The sequence below is a fragment of the Monodelphis domestica genome, chromosome 2 (genome assembly GCF_027887165.1).
Source record: "Monodelphis domestica isolate mMonDom1 chromosome 2, mMonDom1.pri, whole genome shotgun sequence".
Taxonomy (NCBI): domain Eukaryota; kingdom Metazoa; phylum Chordata; class Mammalia; order Didelphimorphia; family Didelphidae; genus Monodelphis; species Monodelphis domestica.
In genome coordinates this window covers 205,554,648-205,573,847 of record NC_077228.1, presented here as the reverse complement: position 1 = coordinate 205,573,847, position 19,200 = coordinate 205,554,648, and the positions used below count along the sequence as shown (strand labels likewise).

General features: G+C 42.2%; 1 protein-coding gene across 1 annotated transcript in view; it reads left to right on the top strand.

The window, feature by feature from the left end:
* The first annotated feature begins 517 nt into the window (after window positions 1-517).
* WNT9B (Wnt family member 9B) overlaps window positions 518-19,200 on the top strand; it is a 41,354-nt gene continuing 22,671 nt past the window's right edge. The window contains exon 1 of the mRNA XM_001375820.4: window positions 518-841. Coding sequence (XP_001375857.1) covers window positions 555-841 — 287 coding nt within the window. The 5' untranslated portion in view covers window positions 518-554. The remainder of the gene's footprint in view (window positions 842-19,200) is intronic.

Sequence of the window (19,200 nt, the reverse complement as noted above, 5' to 3'; positions counted from 1 at the left end):
CCTAGTAAATGGCAAGAGCCAAGACTTCTGAGGCTTTTGACTCCTAGTTAAGGAATCTCCCTACACCAAAGTAGCAAGACATTTGGCCTGGGGTTGGAGCAAGCTATCTCTTAACATCCCTTCCAGCCCCTGCCCCTATTGCCAAATTCCGAATCCCCTCCCCCCCCCCTTTTTTTTAATCCCCAGTCCCCAGAGTGGTCAGAGGCGGACTGCAGCCCTCACATTTCCAGTGGGTTGTTTTGGGGGGGTGGGGGGGAGAGAAATGAGAAGGTAAGTAAAGTTGTTGGCAAGGATTTGTACCGAACTGAAAGCCCCAGGTTAATTTCCTAGTCCTCTACCCGTCCTCGTTGCCCCCCACCCAGGCCTACCCACCCCTTCCCTCCTCCCATCTCTTCCCCTGGGTAATAGACTCCGCCATCCCCCTAGGCTCGTCGGACGGCGCCAGGTGAGACTCGCTCCACCTGGGGAGAGGGGAGCTGGGCAGGGGCTGGGCGCGGGATGCGCGCGGCCTCCCTTGCAGGGGAAGGAGGGCGGGGCTGCGGACGACAGGACCAATGGGGAGGGGGGCTAGCTGTCGGGAAGAAGTGGCTGAGTCCGCACCCCTCTGCTCGGGCACCCCCACCCACCCGGCCTTAAAGCCCCGCGGGGGGCAGGTGGCGGCCCTGATAGCCAAGCAGAGGAGCCGCAGCCGCAGCAGAAGCAACAGCAGTAGCAGCCCGGGCGCCCACGGAGGAGATGAGAGCAGGAGCGGCGCCGCCGGCACCATGCACCCCCAGCCTCCGCTGCCCCTGGCCGCACTCTGCCTCTTGGCGCTGCCAGCAGCTGTCGCCGCCTACTTCGGGTCAGTCTGATGCCCCAATTCATCTCCCCAGCCCCAACCTCAGATTCCTCTTGCTTTTCTCACTCCTTTCCAACGTGAACAGCAACTTTCCATGCCTAATGGGCTCGGTTCTGTCCCGAATTCAGAACCCATCCCTGTATCCCTCTCTGCCCCTTTCTTTCTCTGGGACTGTCACCCCTGTCTTGCCCTTGTGTCTCCTGTCTCAGACCCTGATTCCTGTCTCTTCCCCGGTTCCCCGCTTTCTCTGATCTTCGCCCTGATCTTTCTCCCGTGTTTCTCTCTGCACCCATCGATCTTCCCTTCCGTACCGTACTCTCTTTGACTCCCACCCTCGTCACTTCTTGGCGTTCCTCTCTCCTTGGACCCTTTCCCTATCTTCCATCTGCCCTTTACTCTAACCCTATTCCTGTATTTGTCCGGTCTTTGACCCTTCTCCCCTCCATTTCTGACTGTGCTCGCTTTAGGTTCCTCTCGCTGATCCATGCTGGTCTCTCCATCCCGCTTGTGCTCTTGCCTCTGCCCGTGTTAGAAGTACTCCTGTATTTGTCTTCGCTTTTCCAGCGTGGGTTCTGCTTGGGGCTACTGTCTGCTTATAAATAGAGCAGGTTGGAAAGATTCAATGAGCACGAGTCAAAAAAAGTTCCGGGGAACTGGAAAGGGAACAAAATTTCAGTCAATGGAATATTGGTGAGAAAGGGAGGACAGACTAGAGGAAGGATGGTAGTAAAGTAGGGAAAATCTGGAGGATCCTGGGGTTCTTATCTGCCTGGGAAGTTACTAGGAATCTATGGTCCTTGCAGCCCTGGGTTACCTTTCAAAAGGATTGGGGGGGGGGTTGGTTAGGAGGTAGGTTAGATGGGGGAGGAGGAAGAAGAGAAGAAGAAGGGGGAGAAAGAGAGGAGGAGGAGGAGGGGAAGAAAGTGGAAGTTTCATAAAGGAGGATGAAACGATAAGATTGGAATATGGGAGAAGTTAAGGTGATGACTTTTCTTCTACTTCATTTCTCTTCATCTCTCCCCTGCTTGGGTTGGCCAAAGATTCTTTATTGCTTGCAAGGAGTTTCAGATTTTCAGAGGCAGGAACACTGCCTCCTTTTCAGCTCTGTGACTGGCTGCCTCAGGCCTATATCTTCATCTTCCCCCTCCCTATCCCCCATCCTACTACCTGATAGACACACCAAATTCTTAGAATGCAGGGGGCTGGAAATGAGAGGATAATGAATTTAAGGAAAAATCTGAATTAGAGAAGCATCCCTGCTTCAGGGACCTCTAGTGAGTTAGGTCCTAATTCACTTGAGCAAATCATCCTGTTAAAGGAAAGTTTGTTAATTTAACAAGTTTGCTAGACTGCCTGCATTAGGGATAAGGGAATGAATTGCTGGATGTTTTCAAAGAAGGAAACTTGCCAGTGGGGTGATCAAGATACAGGCTGACAGTCCAGCCCTCAGGGTTGGAGGTGAAGGGATGAGAGGCTTATGACTGAGATCTGAAGGGGCCTAAGGCAAAACAGGGTATTTTCTTTTTTTTAAGGGTAATTTATTTTTTAGGGTTATTGAACTGTTACCCTGATATCACATGCTTATTATCGAATAATTTCAGATAGATAATGAGGGCAAATCTCACAGTCTCTAAGATCTCTGCAGTTTACAAAGTGAGTCTATGGTTCTAGGAGGGGGGAACCACCCCATATAGTAATTAATTACATGCAGCAAATGAGAAGTCCAACATAGTTAGGCTGTTAGGTCAGATGCTAGTATAGCTAGTTAATCACAACATGGAGTTGGGGTAGGTGGGAGGGTGTGCCACTCTATCTTTTATCCTGGTACTTTATTGTAAAAAGAACACTGGTCCAAGGAGCAAAAGATCTGATTCTATTGCCAATTGGTAATTAGCCAGGTGACTGGTGAAATGATTCCCTTGCCTGAGCATCAGAGGAAATCACCTGCAAAATGAGAGAATAGAACTAAAATGATCTCTAAGGTTCTTTTTAGTTCTGGCATTCTGTGTTATGATTAAATCTGGTGGACCATTGAAGAAAGAACCACAAAATGATGACTTAGAATTATAGAGCTCAGTGTGCCTTGTATGGAATGTTGTCATTCAGTCATGTTTCAGTTATGTCTGACTCTTTGGGATTTTCTTGGCAAAGATATGGTAGAACAGTTTGCTGTTTACCTTTCTAGTTCATTTTACAGATGAGAAACTGAGGCAAACAGGTTTAGGTTACGTGATTTGCCCAGAGTAACAACTAGTAAATGGTGGGATCTGGATTTGAATTCAAGTAGGTGAGTTTTCTTGATTCTAAGTCCAGTGATCCCTCCACTAAGATACCAAGCTACATTAGGAATAAGGGAATAAATTGCTGGAGGTTTTCAAGAAAAGAAACTTGCCAGTGGGGTGATCAAGATGCAGGCTGACCACCTATCTGCCATATATATTGAATTAATCTTTAGAATGGGGAGAGATTTTAGGGAGCATCTCAGTCTATTACTCCTTTACAGCAGGAAAAAAACTGAGAAATGGAAAATTATGATTCAGGAGAGGTGATAAGTTCATAGATTTGGAGTTGGAGGGGACCTTAGAGGTGATCTAGTTCAATGCCCTCATTTTAAAGGTGAGGAAGCTGATTTAGAGAGATCCTATGGCTTGCCTAAGACCACATATGTAGGAAATATCAGAGGAAGATCTTCTGCCTTCTTATGGAGATATCAGATGAAGAGCCTGCTTTTGTGTTGCTACTAGAACTCATGGCACCAACTTCAGGTGGGAACTTTAAATTCTGACTTGGGGTGGGGTATGGGTTAAGGAGAAAGGGACAAGCATTTATGATGCAGCTACTATGCACCAGGCACTGTGCTAAGTGCTTTATGGATGTTACCTCATTCAATCCTCATGATAATCCAGTGAGGTAAATTGGGGGGCAGGAGGATCCTTGAAGCGAGGGCAGGATGGGCTCCAGATCCTAAAGGAACTTTGTTCATATTTAGACTGATCTGCCAAAAATCAATCATGAAGTCATGTGAACCTCCATGCAAAAAAAGGTCCTCCAAAGAGAAGATAATAGGGAGATGTTTGCTTCCAGTGAAGACTAATTTTACCAAGCATACTGAATTTCTTCAGTGAACTAGCTTCCTCAGTAGTATCCAGGGATCCTTGAAGACCCCAACAACAAATATATCTTTCTCTCTTACAAAGCAGGGAATCTGGGAATGGTTTCTATGCTCTAATGGCAAATGCTATTCTTTGGTCATTTGGTAGTTGGTATAATATTGGCACTTCTGGTATTTGGGGTTGGAGTGGTGATGTTTGGGGCTTAGGAGAAGAGGTTGTCCCAGGGAGTTGGCATTCCAGGGGTTGTTTATAAAGGTTTGTTTGGATAGTTAAGAATGTCCAAATTGGAATTAGGGCTGTCCCAAATGGAAAGTAATGAGTTCACTGTCCCTGAAAGTCTCCAAACCTAAGTGAGGTGACTGCTTGTCAGGCGTGGTAGACAGGATTCCTGCTGAGATGAAGGTTACCCTTGGGCTCATACGTTCATAGATTAAAGACTAGAAGGAACCTCAAAGGCCATCTATCTAGTCTAAATCCCACACTCCTCAGGTGAGGAAACTGAGATTAATTAAATTTCCCAAGGTCAGTGTAATAGTTATAACAACTAACATTTTATAGCACTTACTATGTGCTGGCACTGTGCTAAATACTTCACAATTATTCTCTAATTTGATCCTCACAACAACTTTGATAGGTAGGGGCTCTTATTATCCTCATTTTACATATAAGGAAACTGAGGCTAATAGAGATTAAATGATTTGTTGAGGATCACACAGCTAAAGGTAACATGCATAGAAGCAGAGTATAAACTGGAGTTCTCTAACACTAATGGCATTGCTCTTTCCCCTATGCCCCATTGAGTCTATAAATTCTGGTTAGTAATATTTGCTGTGGGGCAGCTAGATGGCTTGGTGGATAGAGAATTGAGCCTGGAGGGAGGAAGAGAATTTGGAACTCAAAACTTTTTTTAAATGAATGTTAAAAATTGTTTTTATATGTAATTGGAGAAAAATAAAGTGTTATTTTCAAAAATATTATGTTTATGGAATAACTTTCTGAGAAATAGGGGAGGAGGAGGAGAGATACCAAGGGAGCTATAGTATTGGAAAAAACAAGACATCAACAAAAACTTTTTTTTTAAGATAGGAGAGGAGCACCTAGATGTCCCAGTGGATAGAGCTCCAGGCCTGGAATTAGGAGGACCTGGGTTCAAATGTATCCTTAGGCACTTCCTTGCTGTGTGAGCCTAGGCAAGTCACTTAACCCTGATTCCCTAGCCAGTCCTGCTCTTTTGTCTTGGAATTGGTAGTGCAAATAACAATATTTGCTGATGTGTAGTTGGATTTAGGAAACCAAAATAGAGGGACTTTTTTTTTCAAAATGAAATGAAGATTAGAACTGAGGGTTTAAGGCGCTAAAAGGAGTTTTAAAAAATAGATAAAATTTGTATTTGATCCTAAAGGCAACAAATAGGGAGCATTTGAGTTTATTGAACAGGGGAGTGATACCTGTCCTTTAGGAAAACCACTTTAACAGCTGGGTGGAAGTTGGGTTAGAAATGAGCAGGAAGACCCAAAAGGGAAGTGTATTGCAATAGTCCAAGTCAGAGGTTAAGGAGAGCCTGAAATGGAGTGGTGGCTATATGAGCAGACAAAAGGAAATGAATTCAAGAGAGGGTGAGGAGACAGAAATGACACGGTTTGGCCATAGGATGGATATGAGGGAGGAGGGAAGGGGCAGCCAACATCAAGGCTGCAGATCTGGATGGCTAGGAAGATGATAGCATTCTTGGTGGTCATAGGGAAGTGTAGAAGGGAGGAGGCACATATAAAGACTTGGAGAGGTTGAATTTGAGATGTCCATAGGACATCCAGTTTGAAAAAGCTAATATGAGCAGGGGGAGATGAAAGATTGGGATTCCTGAGAAAAACCTGAGTCAGATCTATATTTCCTAGGAGTCATCTACAAAGAGATTCAACTCATGAGAGGGGATGAGGTTACCATGACAGAGTATATATAGAGAAGACCAAAGAGGGTCCAGGGAAGAGCTGGGGAATACCCCACAGTTAGGGTACTTGACATGGCTGCTGAACTAGCAAAAGAGACTGAGAAGGGATCAAAGAGGAAGGAGGAAAGTCAAGAGAGAATAGTGTCATGATTCAGGAAAAGAGGGAGAGTAGTCAAAAGTGTCCCATGCTACAGAGGTCAAGAAGGTGGATTGATAAAGATCATGTGACTTGGCAATTAAGAAATCATTGAGAGGGCAGCTAGGTGCCTCAGTGGATTGAGAGCCAGGTCTGGAAATGGGAGGTCCTGCGTTCAGATCTATCCTCAGATTCTTCCTAGCTGGGTGACCCTAGGCAAATCACTTAATCCCAATAGCTGAGCTATTACCAGTCTTCTGCCTTGGAGCCAATACACAGTGTTTATTCTAAGATGGAAGATAAAGATTTAAAAAAAGAGAGAGACCATTGGTAACTTTGTCAAAGGAAGTTTCAGTTCAGTGATGAGGTTGGAAACCATATTGCAAAGGACTAAAAAGTGATGGAAGGGAGAAAACAATGAAGAAAATTTTATTAAAGACAGCTTTTCATCAGAGTTTGGCTATGAAAGAAAAGAAATTTAGAACGATAGTATTTAAGGATAGTAGAACATAATTAATGGTTTGTTATTCAAAAGGAGAGGGACATGTTTAGGGAAAAAAGCAGTAGATAGGGAAGGAGTGTAGATTAGAATGAAAAGAGATGTTATTATGATAAGCAATTTGCTGAAGGCCTCTGGAGGAGTTAGAATTTTAAAAATGATATATAGAGAGGTTGGTCTTGACAAGAAGGATCACCTCTTCATCTGAAATAAAGGAGGAGAGAATGAGGGATGGTGTCAAAAGTTTATTTTTTTTTTAATTTGGAAATTTTTATTTAATTAATTTAGAATATTTTTCTTTGGTTACATGATTCATGTTCTTTCTCTCCCCTCCTCCTACCCCCATCCCATAGCAATTCCACTGGGTTTTTTACATGTATAATTCATCAAGACCTATTTTCATATTATTAATATTTGCAATAGAGTGATTGTTTAGAGTCTACAACCATGATCATATCCCCCTCCAACCATGTGATCAAGCAATTGTTTTTCTTCTTTCTCTGAATGTGGATAGTGTTCTTTCTCATAAGTCCCTCAGAATTGTCCTGGTCAAAGGGTTTTGAGATACAGAAGAGGGAAGAAGAAATATGGTAAATAGGGGTGGATAGGTAGTGAAGTGGATAGAGTGCCAGGCCTAGTGTCAGGAAGGCCTGAATTCAAATTTGACCTCAGATACTTAGCTGTGTGATCCTTGGCAAGTTACTTAATCCTGTCTGCCTCAGTTTCCTCATATGTCAAATGAGCTAGAGAAGGAAATAGTAAAACCACTCTAGAATCTTTGCCAAGGAAACCCCTAACAGGATCCTAGACAGTCTGGCATGACTGAAATAACTGAACAACAACCCCAGTGAGGTGAAGTCCTCAGCTGAAAGAGTAGGAGGAAAGACTGGTATGGGAGGCTCCAGGAGAGTTTGGAGCCATCTTGGTAAGTCATACAAAGGAGAATGAATTAGGAATAGTGACAGGATTGCCTTACTGATGTGAGGGGCCATTGAGATTTGGTAACAAATTTGTAAACTGCATCTCATCAACTTCTTCCATCTCTAGAGAGGCAACAGCAAAAGAGCAGATAAAGCTTATGATCCAGAGCTGAGATTTGGCAGGGTGTGAATTTCAGGACAAGGGGACAGTTCTCAAGAGTAGAGCTCAAATAATCAATGATAACATTTATGTAGTGCTTCAATGTTGGCAAAGCAGTTTGCATATATTATCTCAATTGGTCCTCAAAGCAAACCTGTTAGGTAAGTGCTAGTTTGCCAGCCAAGCATCAGATAGCACCTGGCACTCCTCATGGTAGTACTGTATTAAAGAGGATGGTATAGCATTGAACTGGTTAACTGTATAGTAGAAATTTGTGAGAGAGGAACGTGAGATTAAAAATGAGTGATGGCCTGGGAGAATGTTGGAATATGAAGAGCCTGGAGATCCCAGTGAAGACAAGAGTGCTTTTAGAAGGGGTAAGGCATAGGGAGAGGTGGAATGATGGGAGGTTATGATCTGACAAAGGGATTCAGAGTGATCATTGAAATGGAACACTTGTGGGTGATGGGGAAATCAAGAGTGTGGCTATCAGTGTGGGTAGACTGAGATGGAGTGGCAGTTGGGAAGATTGAGGAAGGAGGAAGGTAAGGTGTTAGAGCTGCTTAGTTTTAATGGCAGGGCATCTATATGGTACAATGGCTAGATCAGTGGACTTGAAATCAGAAAGACCTGAGTTCAAAGATGACTTCAGAGACTCACTGATCCTGGGAAAGCCACTTAACCCCTATTTTCCTCTGTTCAACTGCGAAGTAATCTGGAGAAGTAAATGGCATTATCTCCAGTATCTCTGGCAAAACAAACAAACAAAAACCCAACCTCATGGACAAGTCCATGGGGTCCTGAAAAGTAAAATATGACAACCACTGAACAATTGTATGATGGCAGAAGTTAGGTGGGAAGGAAGACTGTGAACCAGGTACTGAACTCCTTGATAATAGGGAGAATTACTCTCAGATTGAGGGATAACTGGTCTCAGGATCTAGTTTGGGAGACACATTTGAAAGGGCTGAACCTCAAAGGAAGAGAAGCTGTGGAGGGATGTCATCAAAGCAAAAGTGTTTACACAGGGTCAAGGAGAATTCTCCTCCAGAACCAGTATGTAGAATATATTCTGGAATGGGTTTGACTCCGGTCAGTCCCCTGGCAGTGTAGTCCCAATATTTGAATGAAATGAGGAAAGTTCTCAAAGGCCATTCAGTGGTTAACAAAAGGAGTTCTTCTTAGTCCTGGCAGAGGAAGAATATTCAATAAGAATATGAACTGAGTATACCTTGAGTTGATTCAGATGAGTGATGTTCCCTCTCTGAGTTGCCAGTGGTGATCTGCCAACCAAGCATCAGGAAGCACCTGAATCTCTTCTTGGCTCTTTTGTACTTGGGCCACCAGGAAGTGATAGAAAAAGCCTAAAATTCTCTGAGCCAGTGAGAATAGTATGGTTTCAATACCTTATTTTTAAAGAAAAAACTAACCTAACCTAGACTGGGGATGGTGGGGATTTTAGGGATATTGTTCCCACTACCAGGTTTGAAGAAAAAAAATGTAGCTGGTGCTAAAGAGCATGGCTAGAGATGCTATGTCCTCTGGGAGGGTGTGAAAGTAAGAAGGTAGATGGCTCCCAAGAAGAAGAAGCTGAAAATGAAGGATGCTTTGTTATCTATGGAATGGGAATTCTAGAAGGCACAGTAGAAAAGACAAGCTAGTATGTGGGAGGTAAGTTTAAGGAGAAAGGGGATGAAAGAATGGGGATAGAGTTTGGAGAGGGATAATGATCTCAGGCAATTCTGATTTAATGTTATAAGGAATGAGAGAAAAAGAGGTAGTGTGAATTTGATAGACAAAGGAGTTGGTCTATGTGGTGGGCATAGAAGTATTCAGTGACTTTGGCAAGTAATGGAATAATTGATGTCCTGCCTCAACTTCTCTATGTCTGAGGGACACAAGTACAACCATACACAGTCTGACATAGACCTAGTATAGTGACCTACATATTGTAAAAGCTTAATAATTTTTGGGTTATTTAACTACTTAGAAACATATTCTTACACACCAAACTTTGTATTTAAGTTCTATGGGGGAGGGAAAGAGAATAGACTGGAATGAATTCCTTCATCTTTTCCACATCAAAAACTCCACAAGAATCAAGATATGGCTCCTACTCTTTTGTTTACATTTTATTTGTATTTTATTTTTTCTCAGTTATATATAAACAAAAATTTTTGACATTCTTTTTTTAAAATGTTGAGTTTCATATTCTTTTCCTCCCTCTCTGCCTTTCTTCCCTGAGAATGAAGCAATTTGATATAGATTATACATGTGCAGTCATGTAAAACATTTCCATATTAGCAATGTTGCAAAAGAAAATAACGACAAAAAAAAGAGTTTAAAAAGTACTCTTCAATCTGCATTCAGACTGCATTCGGTTCTTTCTCTGGAGGTGTAGAGTGTTGTTGTTGTTGTTGTTTTTATCATAAGTCCTTTGGAATCGTTTTGAATCATTGTATTGCTGAGTCTTTCACAGTTGCTCATCATACCATATTGCTGCTACTGTGTACAATATTCCGATTCTGCTTATTTCACTTTGCATCAGTTCGTGTAAGCCTTTCTAGGTTTTTCTGAAAGTCATCCCACTCATCATTTCCTGTAGGAGGAGATACATATATGCAACTATATACACCCACAATAACAACAACTTTGAAATATATCAGATATAAATTGATCTAAGTGCCAAAGAAAGTGGTAGGAATGAGGTAGAGGTCAACCTTGAAAGGTTTTCAGGAGGAGGCACAATAGAGAGAGAGCTCAAAGACTAATCTATCTCTCTTTAGTCATACCAGGGTATGTTAGGTCTACTGTTCAGTTTTTTAGAACCTGTGGTGAGAAAAGTATTGGGGATAGAGGATGTAGTTTGAGCCACAGAGCAGAAGCTTCCAGGGGCAGTCATTTAGGTGTATTATTGTAAGGGTTAAATTTGGGTTTTATGCTAATATAAGGGTTATAAAGTAATAGTCGCCAATTTAAAAATATTATAGCTTAAGTCAAAAATGACTTTTAGCAGCTTTTATTTACAAAGAGGTGGAAGGCATGAAAGTATAAATGTAGATGAAGAGACAGATTCCTAACAAGCCTACCAGTCTATCTCCAGTGAAGTCCAGCTCAGCCCTAGAAGGAGATTCCCCAAGTATGATCTCCATGTGGGTTTCCCTGTAATCCTCAGCCAGAAATCCCAGTGGTGTCTTCAGCCAGAGTTCCACCAATGTAGCCTCCTCCAAAGCCAAGGCAGGAATCTCAGCCACTCATCCAGCAAGCCGACTCAGGATCCAGGGAAATAGTCTCCTTCAAGCCAGGAAAGGAATCTCCCAAACCAATCTCTTCAAATGCCAGGAAGGGAAAGACCTCTAGACCATGCTGATCTCTTCTTTTATGCTCCTCTTTTCCTGGTCACTTCCTGTCTTCACAGAAACCAATGTCTTTCAATTTGCTTAGCACTGACCAATGGAGGTGTGAACTTACTCTAGTAAGTGACTCTTAGTGTTAAGTAGGGATACTTTAAGTTCTTGATTTGATTAGCCAAAAAATAGACAAGGGGAGAGTTAGTCCTATCTTTACATTATGGAAAGGGAATCTGAGGATAGTAATATAACAGGTATGGTGAGTCTAGGCTCCTGGGACTCAGAGGAGGGGAAGAAAAGGATCATTAGGGAAGAGTTCTCTATTAAAGTATTTTGCCCTTCTTGCCTCTTGTGGGAGCAGTAATAGGAGTAAAAATTCCTACCTGACTTCAGAGACGCATCTGATCTCAGTGTAGATTTAAATCTCTGAGCATCTTTGCTTCAAAACCTTAAATAATTAAAGAAATGTGGCATCATCATATCATCCTAGGGATAAAAGAAGAGCCTCTCTCTTCATAGCCAATGGCAGAGTAGAGATGAACCATGTCTGTCTGCTTTCTTTTTTTTTAACCCTTACTTTCCATTTCAGAATCAATATTATTTATTGGTTCTAAGACAAAAGAGTGGTAAAGACTAGGCAATAGGGATTGAGTGACTTACCTGGGATCACACAGCTAGGAAGTGTCTAAGGTTGGATTTAAATCCAAAACTTTTCATCTCTTGTCCTGGCTTGCACTCCACTGAACCACCTAAGTTCCCTCTCTGTCCATTTTACTAAAGATAACATTTAGGCACTGGTGACCCCTGGGCAGCTAGATGGTACAGTGGCCAAGCCTGACCTCAAGACACTTAATAGATATCTGACCCTGGGCAAGTCACTTAACCCTGTTTGATTCAATTTCCTCATCTGAAAAATAAGGTGGCAAAGAAAATCCAGTATCTTTGCCAAGAATACTCCAAATAGTGTCTCAAAGAATTGGACACAACTGAAGACTCAACAACAATGACAACAGCAATAAGCCTTGGGAAAAGTATAAGTGAGTGACTGGTCATTCTTTCCAGTCTTGCTAGGAGTCCAGGAGTTGACTCCATGACTAGTGCCAATCCTTAGCAAAATTATGAAATTGGAGAGGTTTTTCGGTACTCTTATCCATCCATCCACCATTTCCTTTTCCCTGTGGTATATATCCTGCCTCATTCTGGTGCCAGGTGCTCACTGCTTTATTCCCCTCCCCCCCCCATCCAAACATGCATCAGTCATTCCTCAGTCAATCTCAGTGCTTCCTCTTCTAAGCTTCACAGTGAAGTCTGCCCTCTCCTTGTAGAGAGGCAGGAGGGAGAATTTCAAACTTAAGGTAGGAAAAAGGAAGTTGTTTGGGCAGAGGCATCTTTCCAAGAATCTTTCAACCTCTACTTGAAGACCTCCAGGCAGAGGGTATTACTTTTGAATAATTCCCTTTGTTAGGGAGAAGGCAGTGGATAGGTAGATAGAGTGCCCTGCCTGGCATGAGAAAGATTCAAATCTGGTCTCAGATACTTCCTAGCTATGGAACCCTGGAAAAGTCACTTTATCCTATTTGCCTCAGTTTCCTAACCTGTAAAAGCAAGCTGGAGAGGGAAATGGCAAACCAAATGGCAAACTCCAATATCTTTTTTTCAAATTTGACATTTCCTTTATTTGTGAATTTAAAAAATAAACACAAACAACATTATTTTGAGAAAATATAGATAGGCTCTATACAGAGGTTTCCTTTTTTTTTAATTATTTTTATTATCACATAAAACATACTCCTGGGGGCAGCTGGATAGCTCAGTGGATTGAGAGCCAGGCTTAGAGATGGGAGGTCCTAGGTTCAAATCTGGCCTCAGACACTTCCCAGCTGGGTGTCACTGGCACCCTGGGCACCTGGGCAAGACCCTGGGCAAGTCACTTAACCCCCATTGCCTAGCTCTTACCACTCTTCTGCCTTATTCCAAGATGGAAGGTAATGGTTAAAAAAAAAACATACTCCATATTGGTCATTGTCATAAAAGCATACTCATACAAAACCAAAACCCCCAAATCAAACCCTAAATACACTGATGTGAAAGATAGTCTGCTTTGATCCACCCATCTGACTCCAACAGTTCTTTCTTTGGAGGTAGAAAACAATCATTCCATGTCATAAGTCTTTCAGGATTGTCCCAGGTCATTTCATTGCTGCTGCTTTAGTATCTTTGCCAAGAAAACCCCAAATGGAGTCACGAAGAATTGGACATGACTGAACAACAATGACTGACAAAAATTGTGAGGAAGTTTCTCCTGACCTCAAGCCTTGATTTGCCTCTTTGCAGCTCCCATACATTGCTTCTACCTCTACTTTTGGGGACAAGAAAGAGTCTGTCTATTCTCTTTTCCAAGTGAAAGCCTTTCTGATAACTTGTATAACTATTTTATTCTTTTATTTTCTCTTCTCAAGACTACACATCCCCATTTCCTTCATGTAGCATGATCTCAAGTCCTTTCATCATCCTGGTTGTCCACTCAAGAATTCTCATCTTATCATGGTCTTTTCTCTATGGTCCAGGCTAGGTTTATGCAAATGAATAGATTACTCTTCTCTGTATGAATAAGACCCTGGATGCGTTTGGGCTGGGAAATATGGGAGCAGGTTGGGGATGGGTATCATCAGTACTCTTAGAAATCAAGCAAGCATGGAAACAGGGCAGCAGTATAAGAATATTTCTACCAGCAGGGAATTAATCAGGAGAGTTTTATCTGCTCATCCCATTCACCCTCTTCAGATAGGATCCTCCTGCTCTCTCTATGAGTGGGTTAAGTGGTAGGGCAGAGACTGTACTGCTTCATTAAAGCCCCCTAAGAAAGTGCCCCAAACATCAGACCATTCACATGCAGACAGTCGAAACATTTGTCTGGTGTTCCCATCTCATTATAGGAGCACAGGATTAGAACTTTAGAGCTGGGAGGAAGGGTCCTGAGATGCCAGAGCCAAACCCTGTCTTTTTACAGATGAGGAAACTGAGGCTAGGAGAGGAGAAGTGACTTGCTTAGGGAGCATGTAAACAATTCCAGCTCAGTGGAGGATTCTCTATCCCCTGTGCATTGGAGCTACCTCATCTCTGGGGTATTTCCTAGAGGGGCTTTCCTAGATGGCCATTAGCTAATGTTGGTTACCCTAATGCCTGCTGAGATGTTAACTGGTACCTATCTCTACACATTTTAACAGGTTCCTCAACCCAGAGGCAATGTGATGCAGTGAACAGAACCCTGGGCTGGGAGCCAGAACACTAGATTCTAACCTCTTCCTTCACTGGGCTTCATATTTCTCTTCAGCAATAATCGATTATCAAATGCTTCAAGCCTCAAGGGCTATGTGAATATGAAAGTTTAGTTCAGTCTGAAGTTTGGGCCCTGCCCTCATAGGGAGTATACTCTAGGAATTATACTGCACAAAAATATGGCATGAGAATAGAGGGAAGTCAAAGAAAGCAAAGTGCTAGGTGGGGTTTGAAGGGGACCATAATTATCAGATGGGAAAAGGAGATCAGGGAAGGAGTCCTGGAGGAGGTAACATTTCAGTTGGACTCAAGCGTGGTAGAAAACCAACATGTAGAGGGAAGAGGGGAGACCCTCAAGGGATAGGGATATGAACCAAGACCTGGAGGCCAGAAAGCATGAACTGGGTATGTGAGGGAGGAGGGAGGATTGAGTACATACAGGTGTGGAGTACTGGAAGAAGCAGAAAAGGAAGGCAGGGTTAGATTGTGTTCCTTTGATAATTATGGCAAATACATAATTATGTAAGCAGAGGATTGAGAAATGGCATAATTAGATGATGTTTAAGGAAGACCATTCTGGCAGTGGTGTGAAGGATGGAAGAACCAGTAAGAGGTTTGTATCTCCTTTTCTCCCTCCCTCCCTCCTTTCCTCCCTCCCTGCCTTCTTTCCTCTCCCTCCTTCCCTCCTTTCCTCCCTACCTCCCTTCCTTCTTCCCTCCCTCTCTACCTCCTTCCCTTTCTATCTTTCTCCTCCCTCCCTCCTTCCTCCCTTCCTTTCTTCCTTCCTCTCTCCCTTTCTCCCTTCCTTTCTTCCTCCCTCCCTCTTTTCCTCCCTCCCTCCCTCTCTCTCTCTCTCTCTCTCTCTCTCTCTCTCTCTCTCTCTCCCTTCCTTCCTTCCTTCCTTCCTTCCTTCCTTCCTTCCTTCCTTCCTTCCTTCCTTCCTTCCTTCCTTCCTTCCTTCCTCACTCCCTTTGACCTGAGATATTTACTAGATGTGTGACCCTGGCTAAGACCTTTAATCCTAGTTGCCTCAGTTTCTTCAACTATAAATTGAGCAGGAGAAGGGGACAGAAAACACTCCAATTTCTTTTCCAAGAAAACCCCAAATGTGGACACAAAGAGTCAGACAAGACTGAAACTACTGAAAAACAACATATATATGACTCTTTTTCAGTGTGGAAGTAGGCTCTATTGCCTCCAAAATTTAATTGATTTTTCTCCCCTAGATCCTGAGTTTTCTATATTACCAAACCCAGTATTTCTAGGTTTTCATCAATATATTTTAAACCTCAAAGTAAAATTTTAATTAATTTTGGCAACATTAAATTAGATGATCTATTAGATCCCTTTCTGTTCAGCAAAATAATTTTCCTCTTCTACTGCTCCTCCCACAATTCACTCATAGAATTTGTGACTCTTGGAAAAGTTTTAATATATTAACAATGTATAATATCCTATGATAAGGTAGAAACAGTCTTCTGATTGAGTAAAGTAGGGAACAAGTTAATTGGCTGAGCAAGCAAATTAGCCAAAGCTTCTATGGGCTTTATTTGGTTAGGCCCTATATAAATATTAGAACCCACACTGGTATTATTCCTGTTAGCAATCAGCCAGAAGACACAAGTAGCTTTTAGCAAAAGCATTTACTAAAATGGCAAAGTAAAACAATAACTAAAGAATATTCCCCTCCATAAACCTAGGGTTTACTATCCCATAAAAATACATAGTGTCCTTGGAAAAAGTGGGCTCAAACTTAAGAATTCAATGGTAGCAAGGAACATATATAGAATACAGATATGGAAATGACAATTCACAATTCCTTATATTGCAGAGCCTTTTTCTCTTTTTGTAGAGTACTTTAAAAATTCTTTTTGAGTTAAAATTAACAATTAAAATCCTTGAAACTGCTTCCTTCATCAAGTAACTGTCTCTCTGTATCTGTTTCAGACTGGAATGTCTCTGTTCCTTACTAGACTCTTGCTAGTCAAGTAGCTCATTTCAAAGCTACATGGTTGGTCAATAGGAGAGGAGGAGAGAGAACCTCTTTCCTCCCTTGAATGAGTCTTTTCCACTTAGGACCCATGGGCTTAGAGCTTTCTCCCACTTTCGAAATATTGAAATTCCTCTAGTGGTTAGCTCTTTAAAGCCCTCTAGGACAGTGATGGCAAACCTTTTAGAGCCTGAGTGCCCAAACTGCAATCCTCACACCACATGTGAGACAGCTTCTTACCCCAGACAGGGGAGGGAGGAAGTGCTCCCATTGGGTTGTTGGGCAGAAGGGTGAATGATGGGAGAAATGTCCTTAGGCAGGAGCGGAGAGGGGGAAGGGAGCTGTCTCATCTGGCATACATGCCATAGGTTCACCATCGGCCCTAGGGTCTTTGGGGGAGCTCATTTATTTGCAAAGACAATTTCTTTCTTTATTAAATCTGAGAAGTGTTCATTCCTCATAAAAGAGTCAAAAGATGCTCAGTCTTATTAACATATTAAAACCTTAACTTATTGATGACTTTTGTGGCTATATCAACTTAGCTTTGAGGGCAGTAGGTGGAGAAGAAATGGTATGGATCATATCCTTTCTTCCTCAAATGACTGAAATTACAGATATATGACAGGCTGAGGGAATCTTTTTTTTTAATCCTTATTTTCTGTCTTAAAATACCCAATACTGGGTATTGATTCCAAGGCAGAAGAAAAGTAAGAGCTAGACAATGAGAGTTAAGTGACTTGCCCAGGGTAATGCAGCTAGGAAGTATCTGAGGTCAGATTTGAACCCCAGACCTCCCATCCATATGCCTGATTCTCAATCCACTGAGCCACCAAGCTGTATCCACTCTCCCTGGAAGCTTTTTATTACCCTTTAAGTCATAACTCCTATTTATGGCCAATCCTAACTGTGATAAAAACCAGAACCTGATGAAAACTAGCCCTGGGCTTTATGAGAATACTAGCCTGCTTTGAACTTGAGCCTTCTCTCCCTCACTCCCTCCTACCACTGCCAGGAGAGAGAGAAAAGGAAGAAGGGAGGAAGAGAACCATTTCCTTTGCAGGTGCTAAACCACCCACACTCTAATACTAAGAGTTGTTGAGATGCAAAATATGCCCATCTGTACGGAACTGCTGAAGTGTTTTGTATATATGCATATTTCTTTATTGATGCTACTACATACAGGATGGGAAAGCAGTTGAGCTTACTGGCTTTGAGACAAGAAATGGATCTATTCAGCAAGGAACACAAAGCTCACAGCTGGGATGAAGCCCAATTCCCCCCTCTACAACTAGATGGTAAGAGAGGGAAATACAAGAGGATTTGGAGATAGCCAGTGGGGACCCATATGCCAATCATGGGCAGAAAGGCAGATCCCAGTGACTCTTGGAAGAAATAGTGTGAAGAACACTGGACCTTTTCTGACTCTTATTAGCTATGTGACCTTAGGTGAGTTGTTTAGTCTGTCTGAGTGTTTTTCCTTCTCCATAAAATGGGCAAAATAATATAGGTGCTCCTTCATGAGATTTTTAGAAAATCATTTTTAGAAGTTGGCAACATGCCATATAAATGGGAACTATGTTATTGTGATTGTTCTTGCTCTCATTTTTCTTATAAGATCAGCCAAAGGTGGAGATTGTAGGGAGAGTATTGACTATCTAGCTAGGGAATATGGAGAGTATGTGTTTGGCTTCAGAGAACCTGTGAGGGAACCTAGACTCTATTAGTAGCTGTGTGACTTTGGGCAAATCAGTCCCACCCTCTGGGTCTCGATGCTCCACTCTGTAAACTAAGAGGGTCCCTTCTAACTCTAAATTCGATGATCATATTGTATTTCCATTCTAGGGCAATAGATGTTGGCTGTTCGTAGGACATTAGACTTAGAGCTGAAAGGGGTTATTTTAGAGGTGGCATAGTGGACAGAGTGTCGGGCTGGAGTCAGGAAGACTCATCTTCATGAGTTCAAAACTTTTCTCAGACTGTCTCTAGCTGTGTGACCCCATGCAAGTCACTTAACCCCAACTGTGTAGCCCTTGCTGCCTTAGAATTTTTACTAACAGAAAGTAATGGTTTAAAAAACAAATTTACATGCTACTGAGACAGAGGATCATCTGGGTGGGTAGGAAGGAAAGGGGATGGTTCATCTCCATTATCTACTGCTCTGCCATCTATACACAGGTATATTTATATACAAATACACATGTATGTTTATACACATAAGTGTAATATCTGGTAGGATATGATGAAGAAAATGAAGAATGGTTGTAGACAAAGTGCTTTAGGAAAATGAAGAGGGGAAAAGTACTTTCAGCAGCAGAATAGGGGACAGGAAGAGAGATGCTCTAGGGAGATTCCAACTTAGTGGATCTATCCCCTATCTTAAGTGGTTCCTTGTCTCTTACCTTTTCCTTGTCTAGCTTAAGTTAAAAAAAAAGGGATTAGAACACAACTCTTTCAAGTCCTAAACCAATGGCTGCTCAATGGTGGTGATACAAAGGTAAAAAAATAAACCAGCTCTTGCCTTTGAGGAGTTTTCTATTTGGGGTAAAGGTTTGGGACAAGCACACAAATTAAGCAAATATAAAATAAATAAAAAGTAATTTCTGAGAAGAAGTGGCTAGGTGATATAGTGAATAGAACAATGGGTTTAGAGCTAGGAAGACCTGAGTTCAAATTCAGCCTCATAAAATTTCTAGTTGTAAGACCTTGGGTAACTCACTTAACCTCTTTTTACTCCTGGAGAAATGGAAAATAGCTTCAGATATTTGCCAAGAAAACCTCATGGGCAGAGGTCCATGGGGCAGTGAAGAGTAGGACATGACTGAACAACAACAATTTCTGAGGAAGAGATAAGAGAAAGTATTAATCAATGGGGGAAAACAAGAAGAATCATGTGTGGGAGGTGGCCCTTCAGCTGAACCTTAAAGCCATGGATTATAAGAAGCAGAGATGAATAGGGAATGTATTCCA